Raw genomic sequence first — 23,982 nt, 5'->3', positions numbered from 1 at the left:
GAGATGCCGTCTCTTGCGCAAATGAGAGCGTGGATAAGGCGTCCTTGCCTTTCAACCAGCTTCCCTGGGAGTTTATCTCGCATCTCGTTGATGTCTACGTCGAGAAGGCGATGGTAACCTACCATTTCCTCCATATCCCTACCATCAGGTCATGGCTAAGACAGCTCCATACTACGCAAAACTGCGATCTCGCACCGCAAAAGCGATGCATTGCTTTGCTCGTTCTTTCGCATGGAGGAAGTCACCTTTCCCAAAGAGAGCTTGCGCAACTTGGTCTACCAAAAGGCTTGGTAGCCAGCGATCACCTTTATAAAATGGCAATGAACCACTTGGATTGTGAAAGGGGTCGACCAACTATAGAGTCAGTTCAAGCAAGACTGATACAAGTACATCACCTCCTCGGATGTTCGCGACCCAACCAGGCCTGGTTTACATTTGGGACCGTGGTACAATTGGTGTGGGCGCTTAATTTTCACCGACCTTCACATTCTAATGAAAGATCGCTACACCAGCAACTAGTATCGCGTACCTTTTGGTGCGTATATGCCACGGACAAGTATATCAGTACTGCGATGAGTCGTCCTACCCTCGTCAATGATGACTGGTCTGCACAACGACTTCCCCTGGAACTTGACGATGAAACACTAACTGAAGAGGCTCAGTTGACGAGGGAGGCAACAGATTGCTGGTTGAGTGCCACCTTGCATCACATTTTCCTCTCGAAAATAGTAGCCAATGCCATCACTGCGCAGAGGCAGACAAATCAAAGCATGCTTTTCGAGACCATCTCAAGGAACCAACGTGCACTCGAGACATGGCAGTCGTCTTTGCCGCCACATCTATCAGGACATGTGAGGCCATCGAGTCTCATTCCCAAATTTCAGCGTCAAGCTATCTGTGTTCGGACGTTCTACCTGCATGCCATGATTATGGTCAATAGGCCACTGTTGTTGCGTCCTCTGCGTCCTCAAACTAGTCAAGTAGAAGATGACGCATTGCAGGCCTCAAGAACAGCTTGCCTTGGCGCGTCGGAAAAACTCGCACGTCAGTTCATTGACTTCCACAGACAAGGGCAACAGGCAACTACGTATTGGTTCACCCAGAACGTAACCTTCAACGCGATATCCATCCTGTACATTCATTGCCTTCAGACATTACATTCGCCTCTTCCCTTCGATGATGGCGAGGTGGGGATGTTGACTCTTGCTCAAGAAGCTCATTCCAGTTTGCAAGCCTATTCTCAACATAACGCAGCCAATTTCAAGTATTGTGCTTTACTTGATGAACTACAGAAGGAGGCCACGGCCTTGGTGGGGTCAAGATCTTTAACAATCGCGTCTACTCTGGGTATGACTTCTTCGCCTGAAGCATCATCATCGCGGGACCAACTTGAGCAAGGGATGGAAAACCCCTTTTTCACTTCAAAGGTGAATGCAGCACCTCATCTGCCACGTGCTGTGGAATTTGATGATATCTTGTGGAGTTGGTTTGACGAGTTCCAATTGCAGGAGAGAAATGGATATCTAGGAGACATTGGGGGAGACGCTCCGCAGTAATCGATAAAATTGTGGATAAAGCTCTACCATGCACACGGTGCCCATCGAGTCCAGAATCAGAATGCCCCATGCGGTGAAATGGTTGAGTGCCATTTGTGTGAAGATTGAAGGACGCTGGGACGACCCGCGTGCAAGAGATGCCGCAGTTAGCAAGTTGTAACAATTATTGTCAGATGTGGTGTGCTATAAAAGTGTTATAGCACATCAGGGGGGTGTGCGGCAGCACACCATGGAACCCCCGGGGAATACCCCGTACCACCAAAATAAGCACGCAAAGCGTATCACCTAGTTAGGATAGAACATGCATTAATACATCACTCAATTTGCTCCTGAACAGACCGATATAGTTCCCCTACATTTGACAATTACCGTGTCACAAGCTATCGAGAAAACAGGCCACTTTCACCAAGGTAGACATCTCCTGTGGCCGCTGGATTGGTTCTCAGATCGATGACGACTAAGGAATTCCCGGTGTTCTATATTTTTTTGTTCCCCTTTTGCACACAATTTTTGCACCTTGAAATAGCGCTGATGGCCAAATGAAAGTAAAGGGGTCGGGGAGCCTCAAGGCTTTTGCCCCCGGGATCAGCTCCACTTACCGGCACCTAAGCCAGCACTAGGAAACGGGTGGAATTGGTCTTTAATTCCACCAGTTATGTAGTAAAAATGCAAAGGTGGCACCACGTCCCGTCCCTTGCCAAGTTTGGTTGCTGGTTTGATATCGGGTTGCTCAAAGTCGAAAATTGTCGACGGAAAATGCTAGGCCATGTAGTGCGGGCATCTCTATTAATAACCTCGCATTTTAGCCTAAAACTGGAGGGGGACTGCCTGCCTGCTACATACCGAAATATTCAGGTAAGGTACAGATTACCGCCGACAGGAAGATAACCTGGGTAGAGGTGCCTTACCGCGCGTGCAGCAACTTACTTTAGGTGGTTTTGGGATACAGCCAGCCAGGGTTTCTGGCAGCGATCCAGCGAGGCACCTAGTACTAGAGCCATGCTGCTTGCTGGGGCTTCTCGCAGATAGATTATGCTTGCATACAAGGTACCGAAAAGTGACTAACGTGAAGCTACACCTACATAATACGTCGATCCTTCTCTCCAGCGACGTGACGAGCAGAGAAGCGCAATACACCACAGCAGGCCGCGAACCATGGCCGACCTCGAATTGATGAGGTGCGGAGTCATAGCCGACTTCGAATTGAGGTGATGCTCCGCCTGTTCTTGTCGAAGTCGTCGTGCCGTATCGGAGTCAGCGGCATTGGGAGATTCTGTTGTTCTTAAGGACCGCCTTTTTCGAACATAAATAGATGTGCCTAAGCGATGCCAAAACGCTACAACAATCTGCAAAACACCCTCCCACTCCACTCTGATCCTCTTGGCCTTCTCACGTATTCCATTCCAACGTTCGCATTACCACCCTCTCAATATGGTTGCCTTCTACAGCGTGACTCTTGGCCTCTTGGCTGCTGCCCGTGCCCTAGCGGGTCCCACGGCGGAGACTGCCGAGGTGCTCCCTGCCCACGTGGAGCGGCGTGGTCCTCACAATTTCGTCCTTGGCCCAGACCACCCCCTGATGCTCGCGCGACGCAATGTCTCAGCCCTCGAAGGCCGTAGTACCAACTATGTGCAAGATTATATCACGGGCGGCACCGTCGACTTCACCCATTCCAGCGGGGAGTTCTCTCTCTCCTTTGACACCACCGAGGATTTCGTCGTAGGCGTTGGCTGGAGCCCCGGCAGCACCTCGTGAGTTCCTGCCGCCATGTCTTCCATTGTCTTTCGACTTATGTGACGCAATTTTGACTGACGCATTTTCTCTTTCTCTTGCCCGCAGTCCCATTACTTATAGCGGCTCTTTCAGTGTCACTAAAGGCTTGGGCACCTTGTCCGTCTACGGATGGACTGAGAATCCGCTTGTAGAGTATTATGTCATCGAGGACTCGAGCGGCTTCACGCAGACCGGCACCCAGAAGGGCACCGTCACCACCGACAGTGGGACCTACGAGATCTGGGAGAACCAGCGCGTCAACGAGCCGTCCATCGTGGGCACCAGCACCTTTAACCAGTATATTTCCGTACGCCAGAGTGGACGTACCAGCGGCACTGTCACGATCGAGAACCACTTCAACGCCTGGAAGAACGTTGGTCTCAACCTCGGCACACTAAACTTCCAGGTCATCGCCGTGGAAAGCTGGAACGGTGCTGGCTCTGCTAAGCAGTCCGTCTCAAACTGATGGACCAATCTGGAACTCCCCTCCCAGCAAAGCCAATGGCAACGACCCAGTTTTGTGTACGCGGCAGTGTTATGGTCAGAGAGTGTTTGGCGCTTTGCTGTGTCAGTGATCTACCTGGTAGGTGCTTATACTCTGTAGAATGAGGATCGAAACATCTAGGCATAAGATCAGCACTGGGGGTACATTTGTTTCCACAGACTTGGAGTCTGGCACAATCTTTCAATTCTTGCTTGATATTTACGTTTTGTTGTTTTTAAAGTTGATAATTTATCCTTTTTGGTAGTTACCCGATAAGCTAAAGAGTCCGACGAGCCTGGAGAAAACGAGGCTTTACAATGGATCTTTCAATGAAGTAAAACCTGAAGTTCTCCCCCCCCCTTTCGGCGGTGTGGTAGTGATTGGTCACATTGCTTTCTTCTTCCAAGAAAATCCCTATACCATTGACGTTACTCCACCAATGACTGAAAAGCTTCACTGATGCAAAGAAATTGACGCGGAGTTTCGCCCTCCTGGTTTATATCATAACAAGAGCACCAGTCGTGATTGGTGCGCGTCATGTAGTCTCCTTTCTTCACTCCGCTGCTTCTATATAAGAAGATTTTCATTACGAACATGGGGGAGAACATTAGAAAGCTCGAGACAGCATCTACAGGTGGTCTGAACAGCTGCTCGCATCGTATGGTTCAACAATGTTGCTCCCAAGCGTCGTTACAGCTCTTCTTGGGGGCTTTGCCACGGCATGGCCTGCTTCTCACGTCAATCAGCCACGGCAGAGCTCAACCTTTACCAATCCCGTCGTCTATGAAGATCTTCCAGATCTAGACGTCTTCCGGGTTGGAGATGTGTACTACTACTCCACCTCTACATTCGCATATTCCCCTGGCGCGCCATTGTACAAGTCCTATGACTTGGTGAACTGGGCACCCGTCACGCACAGCGTACCAACGCTCGACTTTGGCGACGACTATAACCTACCCAACGCCGACAACCGCGCCTACGTCAAGGGCATCTGGGCCAGCAGCGTCCGCTACCGCGCGTCCACCGACACCTTCTACTGGATTGGCTGCATCGAGTTCTCCAAGACGTACGTCTACACCTCGTCTGGCAGCAACGCCGGAAATAACAGCGGCGAGGCCGACTCGTGGAATTGGCAACAGGCTGCCGTCATTGACACCTGCTACTACGACTGCGGCCTCTTCATCGACGACGACGACACCATGTACGTCGTGTACGGCAACACCAACATCAACGTTGCCCAGCTGTCGAGCGACGGCCTCGCACAGGTCAGTACGCAGCAGGTCTTCACCAGCGGCAGCACCGCCGTCGAGGGCAGCCACTTGTACAAGATCAATGGCTACTACTGGATCGTGCCGACGCAGCCCGCTACGGCCGAGTGGATGTACCGATCAGCGAGCATCTACGGCCCGTACGAGCAGCGCGTGCTGGTCAGCTCCATCACCGCGCCCCTCGCCCACACCGGGTCCCCTCACCAGGGAGGCTTCGTCGAGACGCAGGACGGCGACTGGTACTATGTCTCCTTCCTGGACTCGTACCCGGAAAGAAATCGTGTATTGGCATCAGAACTGATGGCGACGAAGGATAATTACAGAGCTTCTCAGCAGGAGACTCGGTCGTGGAAGCAAAAGGCACAAGATGCAGAACAAACACTAAGCATATATTCTAATGGAATCACGAAGATGTTTGGTGTATTGCAAAGTCTTCAGGTTTCTGATGAAATCAGTCGACATGACAAGATAAGCACCTGACTGGGACAAGATCCAATGAGATGCGACACATCCATCTCAAATCAACGACTATGTGCGACCGCCGAGAATCGTCGAATAATCAAGGACATTGCAAAGGGCTCCCGTTGATCCTTTTTGTCATTTCGGTCCAAGAGAATGCAATGTTATGCGTCTGTACGAGAAAGCCGGTTCGCATTCCACAAGATCATTCGAGCTGAAAATCAAGTTCCTTTAGTACAACATCCTTCGCTAGGTATGGTTGGGCGTGCTTTCGGATTTCATCACGAAGCTTCCCAGATCCCGACACTAGTTCGTACTTGGTGAGCTCGATTCAGTTTTCATACGTGACTCGAGCGGCAACTTACCAAGAATAAGCATTGCGCTCTCATCTACATCTTCCTTTTGGTCTTCGTCCCCCAGTTCTACAGCACTGTGCTTCTTGCGGACTACTGGCTCCCAAAAGTTCTTTGATACTACTTTACTGATGAGTCGCTTCATATCTGGAGCGTGATTATATATACTAATGCGATAATCGGAAGGACGGCTTATGAGCTCCTGTTCGAAAAAGATCGAAATCGTAAACATCTAGATTAACAAGTTTAGTTAAATGGACTATTGGCGGTCGAGATATGACAGGGGCAATGGAAAAACTAACATAGCTTTGATCCTCCTCCAAGTTGTAGTTCAAGAATTTCAGGAGCGAATGGATATGATCTGACAACGGTGAGTATGGATCCGGCACCGGTCTGCTGCTTGAACTTACCGAGTTCTCTCGTGTGCCACACCAGGTGGACTCGTCTTGTGCACCCCTTTCGGCGCCGATATCCATGCACTAATTTGGTCAAATATGGAAGCAAGGCGACGATGCCGAAATCATTTGCAACCAATAGCACGCCTCTGTAATCCCAAACAGGAATGGTTCGTCCATAAGGTCCGCTGACGAAAGCAAGTCTCTCCTGACTAGGTGGCTCCTGGCTAATAGCACCGGCATTCAGACACAGATACCTCGACGCGGCTGTATGACAAGACCGAGCTTGTCCTTTGCAACACTCGACCAGGAAGCCACTGTAAATGGATGCATCTGGAGAAAAGACGAGAAATTGATACTCGGATTCACACCAGGATATATTGGCCAGCATCGACCTTGAGTGGTCTAGGTAGCCGTACCTCCATGTGCACTAATCCATGCGCCTCTCTGATGAGAACTCTAGTGAATCGACGTCCCATCTTCTTATTGCGAAAGACCATGAGGCAAAAACGGGCGACAAATATCGCCAGCGAAGCTGCCAAGTATCCGATCGCAGATTGAAATTGTAAATTTGAAGTTGGCAGCAGATGCCGAATAATGCTAATGATTGCAGCAATCGCCAAGATCTGATGTGCCTTGAGAAAGATCTCATAGTAGCGGCGCTGCAAAAACGGGAACGATAGAATAGCGAGGATAAGAAGTGACGCGGCGCCCTGTTCCAACATCAGCAAATTGTTAGAGTGATCACAGTGTTGGTGGCTCTTGATTCGTTGCTCTTGATTCGTTGCTCTTGATTCGTTGTTGTGGAAGAAATCAAGCCGTATATATTGATATTTCCTTGGTTACAGTATTTTTCTGATGAATGGAGTGATGATCTGATGATGCGGAACGCACGTTTCAGTGTATCGTACATAGAGACTGAAATGAAGTTGAGGCGCCTCCATAAGTGAAACAAGTGGCAGTGGAACACCAAAACGATCCAAAGAGCTAGTAGTGTACCGCACAATCTCATTTGGGGTTAGGTATCCACGACAACTCCACTAGTGGACTTTATCGACGGTTTTGGCTTCATTGACTGCAAAAGATGTTTTGTGCTACAGTATGTATGTATGTATATTCTCATTCTGATCAGTGACAAAACTGCAACCCCTTTTGGCGGAGGTAGCATCAACTGTGCTTTAGCACAGATTAGTTCTGGTACATAGCTCGGGTCGACATAGTGGAGTGAGCATTAGACTGAGTACTGCACTGTATTGATACTGTAGTGCACTCGCAGGCTTTGTGAGAATTTCACAATAGTTGATGCCGTAGATACTGTATTGACAAAACGGTTTTGACATGCTTCCAGATAACTATCATTGGATGTTCTATTTCGAACCTGTGATAAAATAATAGGTCTCAGCTTTGCAATGGCTTCCGGCTAGCACTAGTCGTATCGCTATTGCTTATATATAAGCGGGCACTTCTCGCATTCTGTAAATAGAATTCTCCATGCAGTTCTCCTCAACATGTTCCATATAACATGGACATCGACACTTGTCTCGCACAAATAGCCATCTTCGTGCGCGCCTATTTTGCTATCAGATCTTCTTCGTCTGAACGACTGTCCCGCCAGTCTCCAACTATACAAACGCAATGCCATGAGACGCCAAGTCTGAAGCAAGTCATGTGGCAATGTCGCCGAGACTTGCGCAATGTCACGTCACACGTGTACCACGAGGTGCAATCCATCATAACACGCAATGATGACAAGACCCGGTCCGAATGTACTGTGTGTCACGATGAAGTTGAGGAAATGCTTGCTCTAGTTTATGCGGAATGCAGATGTGTTAGTTGCCCACCCCGCCACTAAGAAGACCGTTCTGACTCTGAATGGCAGGTTACTTGTTACAACTGCACATGGAGGAAGAAATACAGGTTCTGTCGGAATGAAGATCACGCTGTTTGCCATGGGTTACAAAGACTAAACAGCTTTGGACATTCGACCGAGTGATTGAGAGTGGGTGAAGTACGAGGTCACAGATCAAGAAGGTGCCGGTGACTTTACCTGAATACGATACGTTGACGCTATCGGTCTCCGTGTTCACATCTGAAGGCCGGAGCTAGAGTCTCAAATACCCCAGTTATCGAATACTATAGCATAATTAGTCTACACCTCTTTAGTGATGTATGGCGTTGTTAGCCACTACGAGCCTAACACGAATGCTATACTGGCATATGTGCAGCAAACATTGTAATACTTGGAACTTTGCAGAGTCAATAGACTTTGAGCAGCTAACTAACAACTTGCAATCGAAAAGAATAGCGGAAGCCAATTCTGTTACCTATTGCCACGGTCCACCATGGCGATTTCTCTGTCCGAGGATGGAATCTGACGTAAGATAATAGTTCCTGAACCCGCATTCATATCTGTACAGAGCAGTACATTTCTTAGACAGATCGCAATTGTGGACCCCACGGACATCATATCGCAACTCAGATACATCTGACGCGGTGGCGTTGACGAATGATCGTACTGCAAGTTGCTTTCGATTTCAAGCGCATTTAGTTTCGCATTGGATAGCTATATATTCGCAATTGAGCAAACAATGTTCTTGTAATGACACATGGAACAACTTCGATGACTGAATGAGAATGCTCTATCCAGATGAGCCTAAATTGTATGCCCAGGTACAATGATTCCGGAGCAGCTATAGTCCATTTCACTTGGCTTTGCTAATAGCAATCTTGAGGCTCTCTATTCCCTCCTGAATCTGGCTGAGCGCTGCAATGATCTGGACTACGTTCTGGGATGGCTCGTCATTGTTGTCATCTCGAAAGGAAGAGAGGCTCTGTCCAACATGCCTGAACGATGTCATATTATTTTGTTTAGTATTGTTGCCGTTGTCGTTGTCGTTGTCGTCGGCCAATGCCTTCCTACCCCACACATCCAGGATATGCGGCTCCGGTAACACCGCTGAACCATCTGAGCCCACTGTCTCAGGCTCTGCGACGCCTGCATCCGAAGTTCCGTCCGGTTCGTCCGATGCTGGCAATAGTTATCAGTATAATAACCCTGGTAACTACTCTTCATTGTTACTTACTATAAGAACTCAGGGTGTCTGGCGAAGGGCATAGAGAACGTTTACGTCGTGTCCTTGTTCTACCTCGAAAGGCCATCATGTGTGTGTGTTCAGAGAGGTTTGACGAGGAACTAACAGTTGTCGAAAGTGAAAGCGTGATGAACATGACGAGGAATGTCAAATATATGTATTTAGAGGCTTTACAAGCTCCACAACGCGTAGAAGATGAGGCCGAGTAGAGTATCTCTTGGATTTAGATTTGGAGCTAGGCGTGGTTGACAATCGTGTTCATGATCCAAAATAGACTCCGCACGATTCATTGATGCGAATCATCACGACAATGGAATGGGCCAAGTTCGTACCAACACGGAAGCGTATCCCAACACACAACAGTATCCCACATAGAAGAGTATCGCAGTACCCCAAAATTGTATCAAAGTACAGAAGAGTATCCTGGAGTCTATAGAATCGATTGAGCACAGACTCAAAGCCTAGATCCTGTAATAGATGTGCTACAGTGCCTTGAAGGCCTGGGAGGTCCTAGTATCGATAAACAGGAAAATAATATGGTGACACATTCTGCATTACGATTCATGATTCGGCCAGCGCGGCGGTTATTCCGCTACGATATTGCATCGCTTTTGTTTGGGCCGGGACTAGCAATTTGCCACATCAGATAGGTATGGCGATGCGCATGGTCCACTCCCTTGAGAAAGTATGCATGATTCCCTTCCAAGGTACAATACGGGGTGGATGGCTACACTTACTAGGGGCAGGACCTGAAAACAAGCTACATGGGGTGTCTGTCAAATTCATGCTATTGGGCCCTTGGCGAGTAAACTCTAGCTACGTATAAAGAATAGAGAACAGGGAAGGATGAACAAATCAAACGATCTGCAAACTAGGCAGCTGACCAAAGTCAAAGAGGAATGGCTATTAGGAATGACTGAAAACGTAAAAAAAGAAAAGAAATAGAGAAAAAAAGTGATGAGAACAGGCAAATTCCAAGCAAAGCAAATAGTATACATGGGGCAGCACATCAAACAACCAGATTCGGGAACTCCTCAAGCTTCCGTACGCCGATGTTTTTTCCCACGCCTTTCTTGCTCGCTTGTATTGCTCCTCTTCTTGTGGTTCGGACTTCCAAAGTATGCTCCAAGATGTTGTTGTGTGAACAATTTTTCAAGCGTGAATGGAGAACCACTGATATGACATCCCTGGTCATCGTCTTCGCACAGTCGGATTGCAAATGGTTCGTTTCTATTGGCCACGGCGAACCTCACGTTCATAGTGAAAGGCGCCATATTATTCTCCGATGAGCCGGAGTTGCTCCTGCTAGAAATGCTAACCGTTCTATTGCCGATTCGAAAGAAAGCTGACCGATCTATAAACTGAGAGACAAAGGCCCGCAGCCCGTCATTTGACGCTCTCAGTCGACAAATTATACGGCCTGAGCATTCGATTTCACCATTTCGGAACCGAGCACCATGCAAGGGGTCCAGCTCGAATACAAAAAGCTCAGCCCGAATGCGGTGGACCAGTTTCGACAGCATCGGAGAATCCTGGATAGTTTCGCGCGCGAGACGACCGATATGTTCCATCTCCGCAACACTATCCAGGGCGGGAGGACGTCCATCGTACTCGACATCGAAACGAAACAAGACATTGCTGGGGTCATCTTTAGTATGGTCAACAAGCTGTTGCCACGCTCTCTTTGAATCCCCGCTACTCCAAAAGGCTCGATAGACGCGTGCAGGAAATGAATCCCGAAGAAAATGTCTTTCGTTCGTGGCCGGAGGGGGGTTCGATGGCGTCGACGAGCCCGTTCCCAAGGATACGACGAGCCCGGGTTCCGATGCATCGGGGAATAGAGCTGCTACTTCCCTTACGGCTTTAGATGCAGGATTATTGAACATCAGACCACCGTCCTGAAATGTTCCCACGTCTGGAATGTGTTTCACCTTGAAATAGCTACCAAACGTCAGCTTGACCAAAGACTCAGTATGAATGTAATATCAAAACAACAACGGTTTAATTCACGTACTAAGGAGCAGCTGTACTACACCGCACGCTAGAACGATATTAGCCTTTTACTTTTACTTTTTGTGACTGTGGTTGCAATATCATCCTACATTTCCCAGAGCGGGATTCGGCTTAGGCCGTTCTTCGGGGACAGCACCTGGTAGTCTTGAATAATATGTTAACATGGCGCTTTAGAGAGAGATATAGGACGAAGAAGAGAAGCTATAGGAAAAAAGTGAAACGGAGGGGAAGAAACGAAAAAAAAAAAAAAAAGTAAAAAAAACTAGGGGTTACCTGTATCATGCCGTCGCTCTCCAGCACCATTATAGCTTGTGAAGACACAGGCACGTGCGTCACGGATGGTAGTCACCGTAATTCCAAGTTTGGTACCTCGAGCTGCCCCGCTGGTACAATCCATGAGACTGCGTGTCCCCATGACGTCTTGCAAGATTGTTTCCAAGTTCTTGCTCGAGTATCGGCTGTCGGCCAGCAGGGAAGCCACCATCTGTAAGACGGCAGACAAGAACGGCACCTTCAACCACCACCACCGCGGCTGGAAAGCTACGCGCGCGAACATATCGAAGTACTCGGTGCATTCCTCGATGCTCCAGTCCAGCGCATATAAAACGGCGGCTATAATTGCACCAGAGCTGGTGCCATATATGAAGTCAAAATTGTGTTGTACCGGCGTTGGCAGCTGCAGTCGGTCCTGAAGCGTCTGAAGAAATGCAAGTGGCGCTCGGCCCCGCGTTCCTCCACCATCAATACTGAGGACCCGGATGCTCGCCGTCGGCGGCTTGACACCAATGATTGCCCCGCTATCTTCTTGACTGCAGAGAGGACACGTTCTCACGACGAATGTCCAAGGCATATCGTCCTCGTTCTTGCCAAACACCTGAACACAGTTCTCACACAGACTATGACTACAGGGCAAGCAATACTGCGGTCGCCGTCGCAAGCAACACAAACATACGTCGTCGGATCGCATTTGAACCCACCTATGCCGAAAGCAGTTCATCATGGTTCGGTGATGTGCAACAGCCGATACCGATCTCCTGTATTGTTTATATTGTTTGATCATCTCCTCCTCAGCAAGCTCTGTGAACGTTGTGGGAATATCGTAGCCGATCGGTCTCTGCGGATCTCGTTGACTTTTCTGGAGCAACCGTTGGCAGGCATCATCATAGAGTACACGAAAGACTTGTTCAGGGCGGAAGGCTGTTCGTGTTAATGACTCCTCCCGATATGCGTCTGACGAGAGACTTACGATGCATATTAGGCGGGTACTGATCTAGAATAAAGCTGGAGATGATCATCGGAATTGCGAATACCTCCACGTCCTCGGACGATTTTACCTCTTGGAGGAAAGCATTGAGATACGAACTCAGATCGGGAGAAACAGGATTCATCATTCTGGACATGCGTACAAGATCTAGAGGGCTCCTGTCCACATTAACAAGCTCATCCATAGCGTACTGAAGAAATTTGGAAAGGTGTTGTGCTGAGAAACGCTCTCCGTTTCTGGTACGATTGCGCTGCGCCGAAACCAGACACCTTGCCAGTTCGTTGTGAAGTCTTCTCTGTGGCGTCTCTCGGGATGATCTCCTTGTCTGCCGAGGTGGACTTGCAAGATCAAAGTCATGATATTCCTGGAACATTGGCGGTATCATTCCTTTGACGTCGTCTTTCAAGATCCCACGGATCGATACTTCCATACCATCTTTAAGCTCTTCGAAGATCAGGAACAGCCGCAATCCGCTTTGAGAAGTTGTTGCTCGACCGTACCTGAGCCATGCCCGAAGCCGAGAAGCCAAGTGAGTCAAGCCTCCAATGTCGTCCACGAAAATACATACGATATCGACGAATGGGAACAGTAAGCGACAATATACGTGATCGATTATATCTACCGGCCTTTTCTCGCCGATGGTTGATGTCATCTCGTAGTTTCGCGTCTCATGGCATCTTGGTGTATTGTTCAACCTGCCCGGTTGCACTTTTGTTGACGCTCCAGTATTGAAAATAACGAGAGGCACTGACTTCCCAGTAGGTCCCAGAAATTGAGACTGATGGACTTGAGCCCTCCAGCCTAGGTGTCTTCTTTCGGAAGGATACTTTTGTATCCCGAATTCCAGCAGAGCATCATTCTTGTTTTCGTCTCCAATGAATAGGGCTAGACCAGGAGAAGTCTGATCTGGACAGTGAAGCTGGCATACAAGTTCCTCCAGTCTGTCCGTGACTTCAAGCTGGGAACCACGTTCGTGACGTACAAGACGTAGCCAATCAGAATGCTTGCATTGAGCCATGGAGAGTACGGAAAGATGTAACGAGGTCCGATTACAGTATTTCTAGGCCTTCCACTAGAATATATATAGCCGCGATTGCATAAAATAAAACCCTGATTGTTCCACTATTCGACGTCAAGTATCCGTAGGATGGTTCGAACGTAATGAATACACAGGTCGTATCCTTTCAGCTTTTTAGGGCTTCTGAGGACAGAAAAAGCTTTTTGGAGCGCCCTTGGTCTGGATCTTGAACATCCTAGAATGGACTTTAATCGTAGTTTGCTCTATTACTTCTTCAAAACGGTAATTCAAGATCAATATATGGACAGTGTAAAGAGGGCTAAGCAAAATCGCACGGTATGGGACGAGTCGACGTCTACAATTTGACTTGGGAGTGTAATATATTGAATTTCGGGGAAATTTGGGCTATCACGTGGGATACGTACCATTTGGAGCAGATCTATTTCTCTCCTTTTGGATCTTGAGTCCGCAATTTCTTACCAGTTACCTGCTCGTTTTCGCCAAGAAAATCCAATGATGGACGAACAAGAGTGGCTGAATAAAATCTGGCACTCGTTTTATATTGTATCCACATTTTCCTTCAATGCATTTATAATGCTGTATACCGGAAAATGGCTTAGAAGAAGACACACTACCTTGTACAATACTGGGCTCGTGCAAGATCGAAATAGTACACATAGTAGATGTTAACACCAAATATGGATCGTCCATACTCCGAGGCGGAAAATGGATACAAAAAAGTATCTTGGTTCGATTGTGCTGATGCGTTCAAGTCATCTCGACCACTGCTCTTCCGCGTAGTCATTCTGACAGTATAAATATGCGAAATTTGTATTCCATCATTACAAGACGTTTTGAAACATTAGCATTCGCAGAGCATCCTTTAATACAGGTCATCAAAGTAAACAGCAGGCACAAATCGTAACCCAAAATACATCAGATGTTGTTCCCGTCACCTTCACCGCCACCACCATCACGACCTGATATGATGTCGAATGTCAAACCCCTCGTAAAGGCTCATGCGAGAGCCATGGAGGAAGATGGATGGCAAACTAACCCTGGCACCACTCCGATGAGCAGTAGCAGTAAGAAGGATACATCAGGTGAAACAACGGACTTATCTCAACAAGGGAGAGCTTCAAGCCCAGAAAGCTTCGTGAGCGGCGCCGATTCAGCCACAGATAAAGAAAGTAACGACCCGTCAAAAACTGTTCAGCTGAAGTCAACGCTGGAAGATGACGGGAGAGAAAAGCGCACAGCCGAAGACGCCGACGAGATCGGGCAATACGAGGGCTGGGTAGAGGAAGCCCGGGGAATGCAAAGAGGCCTGCTCAAATATGGACCACCAGTTCCGGCTAAAACAGGCCTGTTCAGATATGGATCACCAGTTTCGGCTAAAAAAGTCCTGCTCCGATATGGTCCACCAGCTTTCGCTAAATATTGGATTCAGATTGCGAATGGTGTCAAGACAGCCATCACCTCAGGGGACATGCAGAATCTCTCTCTGAACAGGCCTGGAGAAGAACGCAAGGCATGTGAGGGATACCGTAAGGGACCCCATGTTGTCCCGGAAGGATCCATCGTCTCTGTTCTTGGCGTCGGCTGGGAATATGGCGATAATGAAAAGGATCCGATCGGTTTACTGAACCCAATGAACTGGGGGACAGGAAGACGACAGCCTTATACGCTGGTTAAAGTCAAGATGCACGTACCAAGTGACGATCATTCACCAGGGGAGCATACCGTCAGCTGGGAGACTAGATCAACTATCGAAAGAATAATGGGCAAAGAAAAGATTACTCTAGGCAAAAGCGTCGAGCTGGATGGGAAAGTTCTTTTTGAAAAGTCACAGCCAATTGGAAAATCCGATGCATATATTATTATGGCGGCGGTGCGATGCGAAGTACGGTACAGAGGGTGGATGGACGAAAAACGGGAAGCTAGTTGCTAGCGAGATCGCACATAGTGCCAACAACTAGTCCGGGTACTGGATTTTCATATCAAGGGTCACATAGATATTTCATACAGTATCACTTAATTTCTCTCTTTATAGATAATACTTCATCGGAAATGAACCCTCGCCACACACCTCAGCAACCCATTTCTATGATCCATAACTGACGCTGACCAGATCTACTTGGTACAGTTATCCACAAGTATGGAGTAATCTGGTCAGCCACATTCGGCCGTTAATTGTATAAATGGTTCAATCGTCGTATTTCGGGAGGATGTCCGTTCTAGACTGTCGGAGGCGGAGTGCTTATTGTTCCAAATACTCTTCTGTGTTGAAATAACTTCTGTGCTGGAATGTACTTCTGGGATATTTATTTGGGATATTCTTCTAGGCTACTGTTCTGTGATGGAATACTGTTCTGTGGTGGGGTACTGTTTTGTGGTGTGGAATTGTTCTGTGATGAGATGCTCTTCTGTGTTGGGATACTATTCTGTACCTTGGATACTCCTTTGGGATATTCTTAGGGCTAATAACTCGACATGGGGACACAAAATCCGTAAGCTGAAGATATGTATATGGGTCAAAGATTGTTTTCGTTGAAAGTGTCATGTTCCGACAGTTTGGTACACCAAAACAGGAAAGTCAGTGAAGCTCCACGACGGACCACAATTCCGGAACAGAACCCTTGTTGCCTGTAAGGCAGAAGAGTATCCAACACGGAAGAGTATTCAACAACAACCACTCCGCCTACGGCAATCTAGAGTGGACAGCTTTCCGACATATGGATGGCTAGACTGTCGAAGTTGAATCAGTGATGATCCATTATAAGTTGCCCGCTCGTGTAATTCGTGCATCTAATAAAATTGAGAGATATGAAGGTAGCCAGGTACCAGCGCTGCCACTCAATAGTCTTGGTTCTCCTTCTTTTCCACAGGAACAGAGGAGCTTCAGTATCAGCTTTGATAAAGTAGTCCGCAATTGACTTGATCACGTTAATTAGCAGTATAATCAGAGCAATTTTGCAATATTGTACCATAAATGCCTACCCACATTAAGGAGCTTCAGTTGATCACCCCTAACTTACAGCATCCACAGGGAGGTGACTTAATGCATAACACTAATCGTTGCGTATATATTACGAACTCACGAAGTTCTCGTTGGAGAACTTCCTATAGTCCCAAATGAAGACTAAGGTAAACTTCAAACCCTTAGAGGTCGTTCCCAAGACTAAACATAATTTCTAATGATTGTGCCGTAAACAAAACCCTGAACGCAAAGGCGCAGACGCTGAGACCCTGCAAGCCGACACTTTCCTTTGTATACTGTAAGACTGTCCCGATGACTACGACGAGGTCCGGTTTGGGGTTTGGAAGTGGAATCAGTCAAGATGAGATCGTTATGCGCCTTCTCCTTAGGCGTGAGCACCTCGACGAGCGCGTACCGAGACCATTCTCCGAAGAATGGCAATAGATGATGTTCGCAAGTACTAGCGATGTCGACATCACGCACAATGGCGAGGTCATTATTGTCAACAGTAAAGATGGCATCGTTGACAACATCTTCAAACCTTTCAGAGTAACCTTTGGTGAGATGGATAAGGGGTTTGGCGTATCTTGCAGGCGTCTTTTGCAGTCCTTCGCGGTCTGGGTCTTCGCCGATAAGGCAAGAATTGTACGGATCGCAGTCTCGAGATCTGCTTGGGGAGACACGATGGATTGACCGCCTGGCATAGAAGTAGTCTCTCCGCGTCGGCTGCCTCCTGAATGCAACATACAAGTTCGATCTGTCTCGTTGCAGCTTGGAATATGCAATCAAAAGTGCTGCTAATTAATTTGCAAAATGTATCCTGGTCTCCCCCACCCCCCTCACTAGTTTCTCGGACAAGGGTCCTAATTATCTATGAGTAAGCATAAGGTACATCGTGGGCTCTCCGAGTCCTCCAGTGTAACATGCATCAGTCCATCAGGATGCACCTCGTCGGCCCATGCCTTGCTCCGTAGACGTCTTGATTTGTCGGAAGACTTGCATGGAAACAGCCGTGTCCGGAGTTGTTGTAGGGGCTATAGATTTGGCAGCGGGGATAGCCGGCATTGATTCGGGAGAGGTTGAAGACGAAATTGATCTATTTATCCTACCAGCATTATAGAAAGCTCAATCTGAGGGTAACTGTATAAGGTTTATTTAAGGGACTTCAGCATGTACCTATCTTACATACCAATTGCGAATACCTTGCACTAAATCCTGATCGCCGTTTCACCATCGTAAATAGATCGGCTCCGATGCGTCAGTCGTACTCGTCCAAACTACAATTCTAAAGACCCACGGTTGTGAGAAGTTCATGGTCCACTATGGCTGACTTTGGTACGTTTCTGTTGCAGATGTTCATAATCCTTATTGTACTGCTTTAGTTGGAGGACTTTTTGAGCAACAAATGCTTCGATATCGTTTGAGTCGGAGAATGCCTTTTCCTGCTGCTCCCATTTATCGCGGCCAATGTGTTCTCGTAGACGAGTGAATGGGATGCTGTCATCAAAATTGAACCCACAGGAAAGAACCATATGAAGCCATATTGCACCTGAACTTTGAGACCATTTCAAAAGATCTGACAGTCTTTGGCGGCAAGATGGCATTTTCTTTTCCTCATCCTCTAGTACCTGCGTGAATATGCGCAAGTACTGAAGAAATCTGTCGGCAATTTTGGGAGATTCCTCGTCATATTCGGCCGACCATAGATTCAATCGAGCTTGAAGAAGCCACCAGGGAGTGGCAAATAGCTGAGCTGTGCCGACGTATGACCACTCAAGATCTACCACGCCAACAATAGTGACATCATCTTCTCCTCGGACGATGAGGTTCGACAGACCAAGATCATCGCAAATGAGCTTGAATGGTCCTCTGTCAAACTCAGTGTTGATGAAATAAGGTAAATTGGCGGCCAGTACACTTAGGCATGCATATTTGGCTCTGGCGTCGTTCGGGCCAAATACTGAGTTGCGTTGTTGTCGAAGTTGTTTCCAGTCTTGGCTGACGATATGTTCAAAATACGCTTGTGTCGCAAGGATGGGAATGTTCCTATCACCTACGTCTAGTTAGTACAAGGCCATAGTTCGGCGTTTGGTGTAGCGTAATACGCACTAAAACAATTCACGCCTCCTGTCTGCATGATATCATGTCCCTTGTATGTTAAAGGGTGATCGTAAGCAGTATACCTTGTCTTCGCTGATGGTACGTTGCCAATTTTGTCGAAATCAAGCTGGAATAATTCAAGCTGTATCTTTGCAAACTGTGCGTAGATGGCTGCCATTTTGTGATCGCTAATATCCGGCCTGATAAGTCTCGAGGACAATCTACCAGAATCTTTCAGAACATCGCTAAGGCTGACGCCTTCAATGAAGTCCATGACGATGAAAGGACCGAGAATGAGCGGATTATTAGCAGCAAGTCCCCAGGCCCGAACCTTGGGGACAGGTACGGTGGTTTTCTCGTAGATGAGACACAGCGTTTCGACTTCCATGGCAACCTTTTCGTCCGCGAAGTCGTCGCAAATGTTGCCAACAAGAGGAAATCGGACAAGCCAGGAAGTTCCATCACTGAAAGCTACCTTATTACCCACGTTATATGCACCATTGTAGAAACCACCATCGAGCTTACAAGGAAGGTGGCGCGGGTGCAAAGAGCTGTGCTTGATAGTAACACCGGGCTCGCTTTAAGCCCGTCACTATCGACGGCATACTGGACAATGAATAAAGCACACATGTCTCGCTCATAGCCATCCGTTTGTTGGGAGTGAAGATGGTACAGTTTCCATTACAGGGCATACCACTACCAAGGATGACGGAGGGCAATTAGTGACCCGAACAAAGCTTGAACAGCGAAGGATATGTAGGTCTCGGGAAGTGAGAGAATCTCCATGCGAATGCAAAATCATTACGTCACCTTTCTTTGGCGACCCTGATGATGGAGTTGTGCTCATGGGAGAGGACTGGCTGAGAAGTTGAAGCAAGAACGACAAATGCAAGAAATGATGGCACGCCGGCCCCCCTCGAAACGATTACCTACAATCCTAGCTACACACAGAACATAAATACAAGTACACACAGATTCGACAGTGGAATGAAAAGCATAGCTCGGGTTTCCTATATATATTGTTTTAAACACCAGCTCTGGTGTGGCATGGTAGAATGGCATCTGGTGGATAGGCAGGAGGCCAGATAGTGCAGCAGTGTCTTCCTGGAATGAGCCACAGTAACCATGTCTTGCTCTCTTTCTATTCTGACTCTTTTTTTTTTTTTTTTTTCGTTTTTTTCGTCACTGACCCGAGACAATATTTCGCAAATTATTTATTATATACAGTATTTCAGGGTAGCAAAATGTTGAGCTGGACCTGACAACATGGTTAGCTGCTGCTTAAGTCCCGGCCATCAATCGTCTATAGTCCCGCCGACGGAGATAGTTGCCTCTACCTGAGCGATAAAAAGTGGTCTTGATTCACGAACCTAGAATTGATCGCATCCAGAACTGCCGCAATGAGCCCTGAGCTGCAGAGACGGTCGAAAGGTCCCTTCAAAGGTACTTTCTCCCTTACCTTCTCCAGCATCTGGGCACGAAGTTTATAACGGAGTCGATTTGCCGATTCCAAGGGAATGTATAGATAACGGCCGAGATTACTGTCTTCATTTCAGTACCGAATTAAACATATCTGCGAAAAGCGTCGCCATCATCATACGAATTGCATTAGCGAGTCCAATCCGGAACTGGACTTATTACCATTGGCAAGGACAAGCTACGAAGCGACTAATTCTGGATCTCGACTTTTCTTCTAGGACCGATACATAGTTTGGAAATCGCATCACAAGAACTCAATTCCGGGGACAGCGCAGCACACTACCACAAATTCAAAATGATTATCAGATCTCATGTACCTATCGCATTATGGACCATTTATGTTATCATAATCACCATATCTTTATACTTCTCGTGGAAAACACTCGATACCGTGAGTAATCGGTCTCGCGGCATCTTCACCATCGAGGTACAGTTATACAGCCGGGCTTTGATCCATACTCGTAGACTAAATAACACTCAGTTCCCCGGTGCTTTCTGTCGCACAACGTCTATTGAGCATTTGGACATCAACAATCCAGGGATATTGTCCTGGAATTGACCTCCATTCTTACAGCAGCAGAACCTGTCGCCACTCAAATCGCATCACAAAGCAGGGAAGTCGCAACAGCCGCGATCGGCCAGGCTGCTGCTCTAGTAAGCAGTGCGGTCGCCGCCGGAGAGAGCCTTATTCACACAGCGATCCCGCAAAACTGCTCTCTGGCACCAAGGCCGCCTGCGTTGGGTACAGTGACAGTATGGACTGTTATACATTACCTATCAACGAGTCCGGGTCATTGGCAACGTTGCTGGTCGACGAATCTGGATCCAAATCGATTCTTAAAATCCTTCAATTGATGCCTTCCGTCCAGTCGTTAATGATAGTTGGCAACGTCTTGATTTTTGTGTCACTGCTTGGAGTATGGAAACAAGTTCCTTTTGCGAGAACTATTCTCTTGGGTTCAAGCGCAGTGAGCCTTTTGTTTTTTTTTTTGTTTTTTTTTTATCACCGCTGGCTTTGTATGGTCTGCGATTAAAAGCTTTTCCAGTGTGGCCTCAACTTGGTCGGCAACATTTGATAGAGGGCCTGCATTCGAGACTTCAATCGCTGTCTTCGTATGCAGTTTACTCAGCTTGACGTCTTGTAACTTACTGTTATTTGATCATGCCATCTTCGCTTGGGTTTCTACCGCAGGGGTCTGGGACTATCTCAACATCATTTGTAACCAACATGAGTAGGCCTCGGTCTCTGTCGAAGGTCTCGAACATTTGTCAGATGTTCCATGAGGAAAGAAAGCCTCTGTCGGCTTCAGATTGCTATGGATACATATCAGACGCAGGGAAGCGCAGCTTTGAGCTTCATCCCTCATTTGAAAGACCTTCAAGGTTTAGCCAGACCTACACGTTGCGCGAGGTTCTATCTGGCTTTGATGACATTAAGTGGGAAGATAGTCATCCGTTTGGATACGAGAAAAGACTAAATTTGGCCCTGACCCTCGCCAGCAGCGTTATGCAAACTTACAACACACCGTGGCTCACAAGGGTTGTTACTCTTGACGATATAGTTTTCTTTTCGGATACCAGCAACGAAATATCTTCTCGGGAAACTAATGCCCCTTACCGACCTTTTGTCACAAGACTTGTACCACGGATAAGTGTTGAATCTCAGCTTGGGCCGGAGAAGGTTCCACAAATGGTAAACATGACTGTTCTTTCTCTCGGCGCACTACTTCTGCAAATCATTACTGGAGGCGTGGAAGCCAGTCTCGAAATCACTGATACGGCGGACGTGAATCATGTACTGACTCAACATCAAATTGCGAGGCAGCTGGAAGCGAAAGTCATCGAGAACGGAGGGCCAAACTACGCAAAAGTCGTCAAGTGGTGCTTCGACAACGCAATCGGGCTGGCTGGATTCCAGAATGAGAAGTTCTGTCAGGAGTTCTATGAGGTCGTTATTGCGACTCTAGAACAGGACGCTGCTCTGCTGGAGGAACAGCGAACTGGCTACTACGATGATTTCGATTAGTCAGATGACCAAAAAGGAATGACACCTTCTAGAGTCTGACTAGAACGCATGAATGAGACCATTTTCCTCTGCGCCCCAGCCTTGGCCGTGATGACTATGCAAATTACCGCTATACCTAGGCCCTGACCACGTGCGGACGGGAAGGCGTCGTCGTCCGCCCGTAGCTATTTATTTGACGGGCCCAGACACAGAGATGATAAAGCTCGGTGGACTATCCCGTGCTCATCTAACAGGGGGTCTCAAGACATTTCTAGACATGACTTCCGTAGTTTGATCTCCTGCAGTGGGACTTGGAAATGCCTACACAGCAATCGGGAATCCGCCCGACTTGATTTGCTAATTTGGGCAGTGGACTGAAGCCACCAAGACACCATGGCGACAATGCGAAAATCGCGGGAGGCTTCGGGGATGAGCGCCTTGACTACGGGACCGTTGAGCGCATCCGGAAAATAACTTATTGCCAATAAGCAACGGGACCAGCCGACGGACTCCCAGACCGGCCCTTGAGTCTGCTTGCACTCGATGAAAGACTATCTTCTTGACGGTTAATACCAAATTCACACTTAATTTGAAGACTAACACCGTATTAAGTTTCTCTTTTTGAAACTTTCCTTCTGATAGCTATTTCGTCATTAGTCACAGCCAAAGCCTAGAAAGCATCCCCTGCGACAAGGTCATAGAACTCGGCCGAACCAAGAAGTGCTCAATCGACATCGTGGACCGTGGCGGAAGTTGTTGTTGAAGCTTGGTCGTTAGTGCGCAGCCCTCGTCCCTGGGAGATCCAAGCCGGCCTAGAACCTCGTGTCATCTCCACCCATCAAGCATCTGAATTCTTCAGGGTGAAGGCATACGCGGCTGGCCCATTGCAGGACATAGCCTACACAAGAAAAATGCCAGGTCAAGCTGGCGGGAGACGGGGCTCGGGGCAGAGGGCGACTCGATGTCCATGTTCTTTCTGTTCAGCTTCCAATTCCCCGTCGTGGGGTAAAGTCGGTCTACACTACAGAAAAAGATGACAGGGGCTCGGGGAGTTATTGGACGCCCAGGAGTCACTTCGGTGTAAGGATGCAAACAAGAATGGCATCGGCGGTTGAGGGCCCCATTATGCAGGCAAGGTGTGGAATACTCTCACCTGGCACCCAGTGCCTTCCGGTGGGGGAGGAGTGAGCTCGATAAGATGTGTCGTACGAGGACCCTGATCGCAACATCCGCAGCGAATTTTACTTTTGTGGTGCGAGATCAAATTCTTGGATATCAACAGATCGTGGGATATATATATTCGCGCTCGCAAGACAGCTCGCAAGAGCAATGTATCAACATTGTGATTTGCATCTCGGGAATCGAACCGAGCCGCATATAGAATGTGGTGTGAGGCGACCAGAACAAACGGGGATCCCGTGTCTATAGTAGTATCTCAACATGCGACGACCGAAAGTTGGTTGCGAAGTAGTATTACAGGGATTTTATAGCAATCACGAACTTTTTTTCTTTCTGGAATCTTGACACCTGACTACAGCATCCCTAGCAATCTAAATTACACTTTGAGCTGTTGTCAATGCTAATTTTAAAGAAGAATGTCGGGGCCGTGGAAGCAAGCAGAGGGAATCCGGAAAGACTAGGCCGGTTCGATATAGGCGTCGATCCACCCCGTATGGATCGCGGTATACCTATTTAGGAGTGGTGACAGCTCGTAGAGCTCACCCATTTGTGGTTTAACTGTTG

At 47.7% G+C, this 23,982-nt stretch overlaps 9 protein-coding genes across 9 annotated transcripts; 5 read left to right on the top strand and 4 right to left on the bottom strand.

The window, feature by feature from the left end:
• Positions 1 to 572: 572 nt before the first annotated feature.
• Positions 573 to 1,556, top strand: JN550_013696 (uncharacterized protein; the record flags this gene model as incomplete). Its single annotated transcript, XM_049312311.1, has 1 exon — positions 573 to 1,556. The coding sequence occupies one exon, from the start codon at positions 573 to 575 to the stop codon at positions 1,554 to 1,556; it is 984 nt and encodes a 327-aa protein (XP_049164338.1).
• A 1,431-nt stretch (positions 1,557 to 2,987) lies between these two features.
• JN550_013695 (uncharacterized protein) lies at positions 2,988 to 3,795 on the top strand (the record flags this gene model as incomplete). Its single annotated transcript, XM_049312310.1, has 2 exons — positions 2,988 to 3,307; positions 3,396 to 3,795. The coding sequence occupies 2 exons, from the start codon at positions 2,988 to 2,990 to the stop codon at positions 3,793 to 3,795; spliced, it is 720 nt and encodes a 239-aa protein (XP_049164337.1).
• Positions 3,796 to 4,484: 689 nt separating this feature from the next.
• JN550_013694 (uncharacterized protein) lies at positions 4,485 to 5,561 on the top strand (the record flags this gene model as incomplete). Its single annotated transcript, XM_049312309.1, has 1 exon — positions 4,485 to 5,561. One exon carries the CDS (start codon positions 4,485 to 4,487, stop codon positions 5,559 to 5,561), a length of 1,077 nt encoding a protein of 358 aa, XP_049164336.1.
• Positions 5,562 to 5,745: 184 nt separating this feature from the next.
• Positions 5,746 to 7,013, bottom strand: JN550_013693 (uncharacterized protein; the record flags this gene model as incomplete). The annotated part of the gene is made up of 4 exons (XM_049312308.1): positions 5,746 to 5,846; positions 5,906 to 6,125; positions 6,196 to 6,372; positions 6,708 to 7,013. 4 exons carry the CDS (start codon positions 7,011 to 7,013, stop codon positions 5,746 to 5,748), a joined length of 804 nt encoding a protein of 267 aa, XP_049164335.1.
• Positions 7,014 to 8,990: 1,977 nt separating this feature from the next.
• JN550_013692 (uncharacterized protein) lies at positions 8,991 to 9,516 on the bottom strand (the record flags this gene model as incomplete). Its single annotated transcript, XM_049312307.1, has 2 exons — positions 8,991 to 9,316; positions 9,372 to 9,516. 2 exons carry the CDS (start codon positions 9,514 to 9,516, stop codon positions 8,991 to 8,993), a joined length of 471 nt encoding a protein of 156 aa, XP_049164334.1.
• An 898-nt stretch (positions 9,517 to 10,414) lies between these two features.
• Positions 10,415 to 12,841, bottom strand: JN550_013691 (uncharacterized protein; the record flags this gene model as incomplete). Its single annotated transcript, XM_049312306.1, has 6 exons — positions 10,415 to 11,321; positions 11,395 to 11,421; positions 11,483 to 11,537; positions 11,667 to 12,295; positions 12,371 to 12,590; positions 12,640 to 12,841. The coding sequence occupies 6 exons, from the start codon at positions 12,839 to 12,841 to the stop codon at positions 10,415 to 10,417; spliced, it is 2,040 nt and encodes a 679-aa protein (XP_049164333.1).
• A 1,774-nt stretch (positions 12,842 to 14,615) lies between these two features.
• JN550_013690 (uncharacterized protein) lies at positions 14,616 to 15,626 on the top strand (the record flags this gene model as incomplete). Its single annotated transcript, XM_049312305.1, has 1 exon — positions 14,616 to 15,626. One exon carries the CDS (start codon positions 14,616 to 14,618, stop codon positions 15,624 to 15,626), a length of 1,011 nt encoding a protein of 336 aa, XP_049164332.1.
• A 2,339-nt stretch (positions 15,627 to 17,965) lies between these two features.
• Positions 17,966 to 19,143, bottom strand: JN550_013689 (uncharacterized protein; the record flags this gene model as incomplete). The annotated part of the gene is made up of 2 exons (XM_049312304.1): positions 17,966 to 18,708; positions 18,765 to 19,143. The coding sequence occupies 2 exons, from the start codon at positions 19,141 to 19,143 to the stop codon at positions 17,966 to 17,968; spliced, it is 1,122 nt and encodes a 373-aa protein (XP_049164331.1).
• A 2,319-nt stretch (positions 19,144 to 21,462) lies between these two features.
• JN550_013688 (uncharacterized protein) lies at positions 21,463 to 22,260 on the top strand (the record flags this gene model as incomplete). Its single annotated transcript, XM_049312303.1, has 1 exon — positions 21,463 to 22,260. One exon carries the CDS (start codon positions 21,463 to 21,465, stop codon positions 22,258 to 22,260), a length of 798 nt encoding a protein of 265 aa, XP_049164330.1.
• Positions 22,261 to 23,982: the final 1,722 nt, after the last annotated feature.

Source organism: Neoarthrinium moseri (assembly GCF_022829205.1).
Source record: "Neoarthrinium moseri strain CBS 164.80 chromosome Unknown scaffold131_Wmoseri_CBS_16480, whole genome shotgun sequence".
Classification (NCBI taxonomy): Eukaryota; Fungi; Ascomycota; class Sordariomycetes; order Amphisphaeriales; family Apiosporaceae; genus Neoarthrinium; species Neoarthrinium moseri.
Note: the sequence above shows the minus strand (reverse complement) of the source record. Positions and strands in the feature narration are given on the sequence as shown.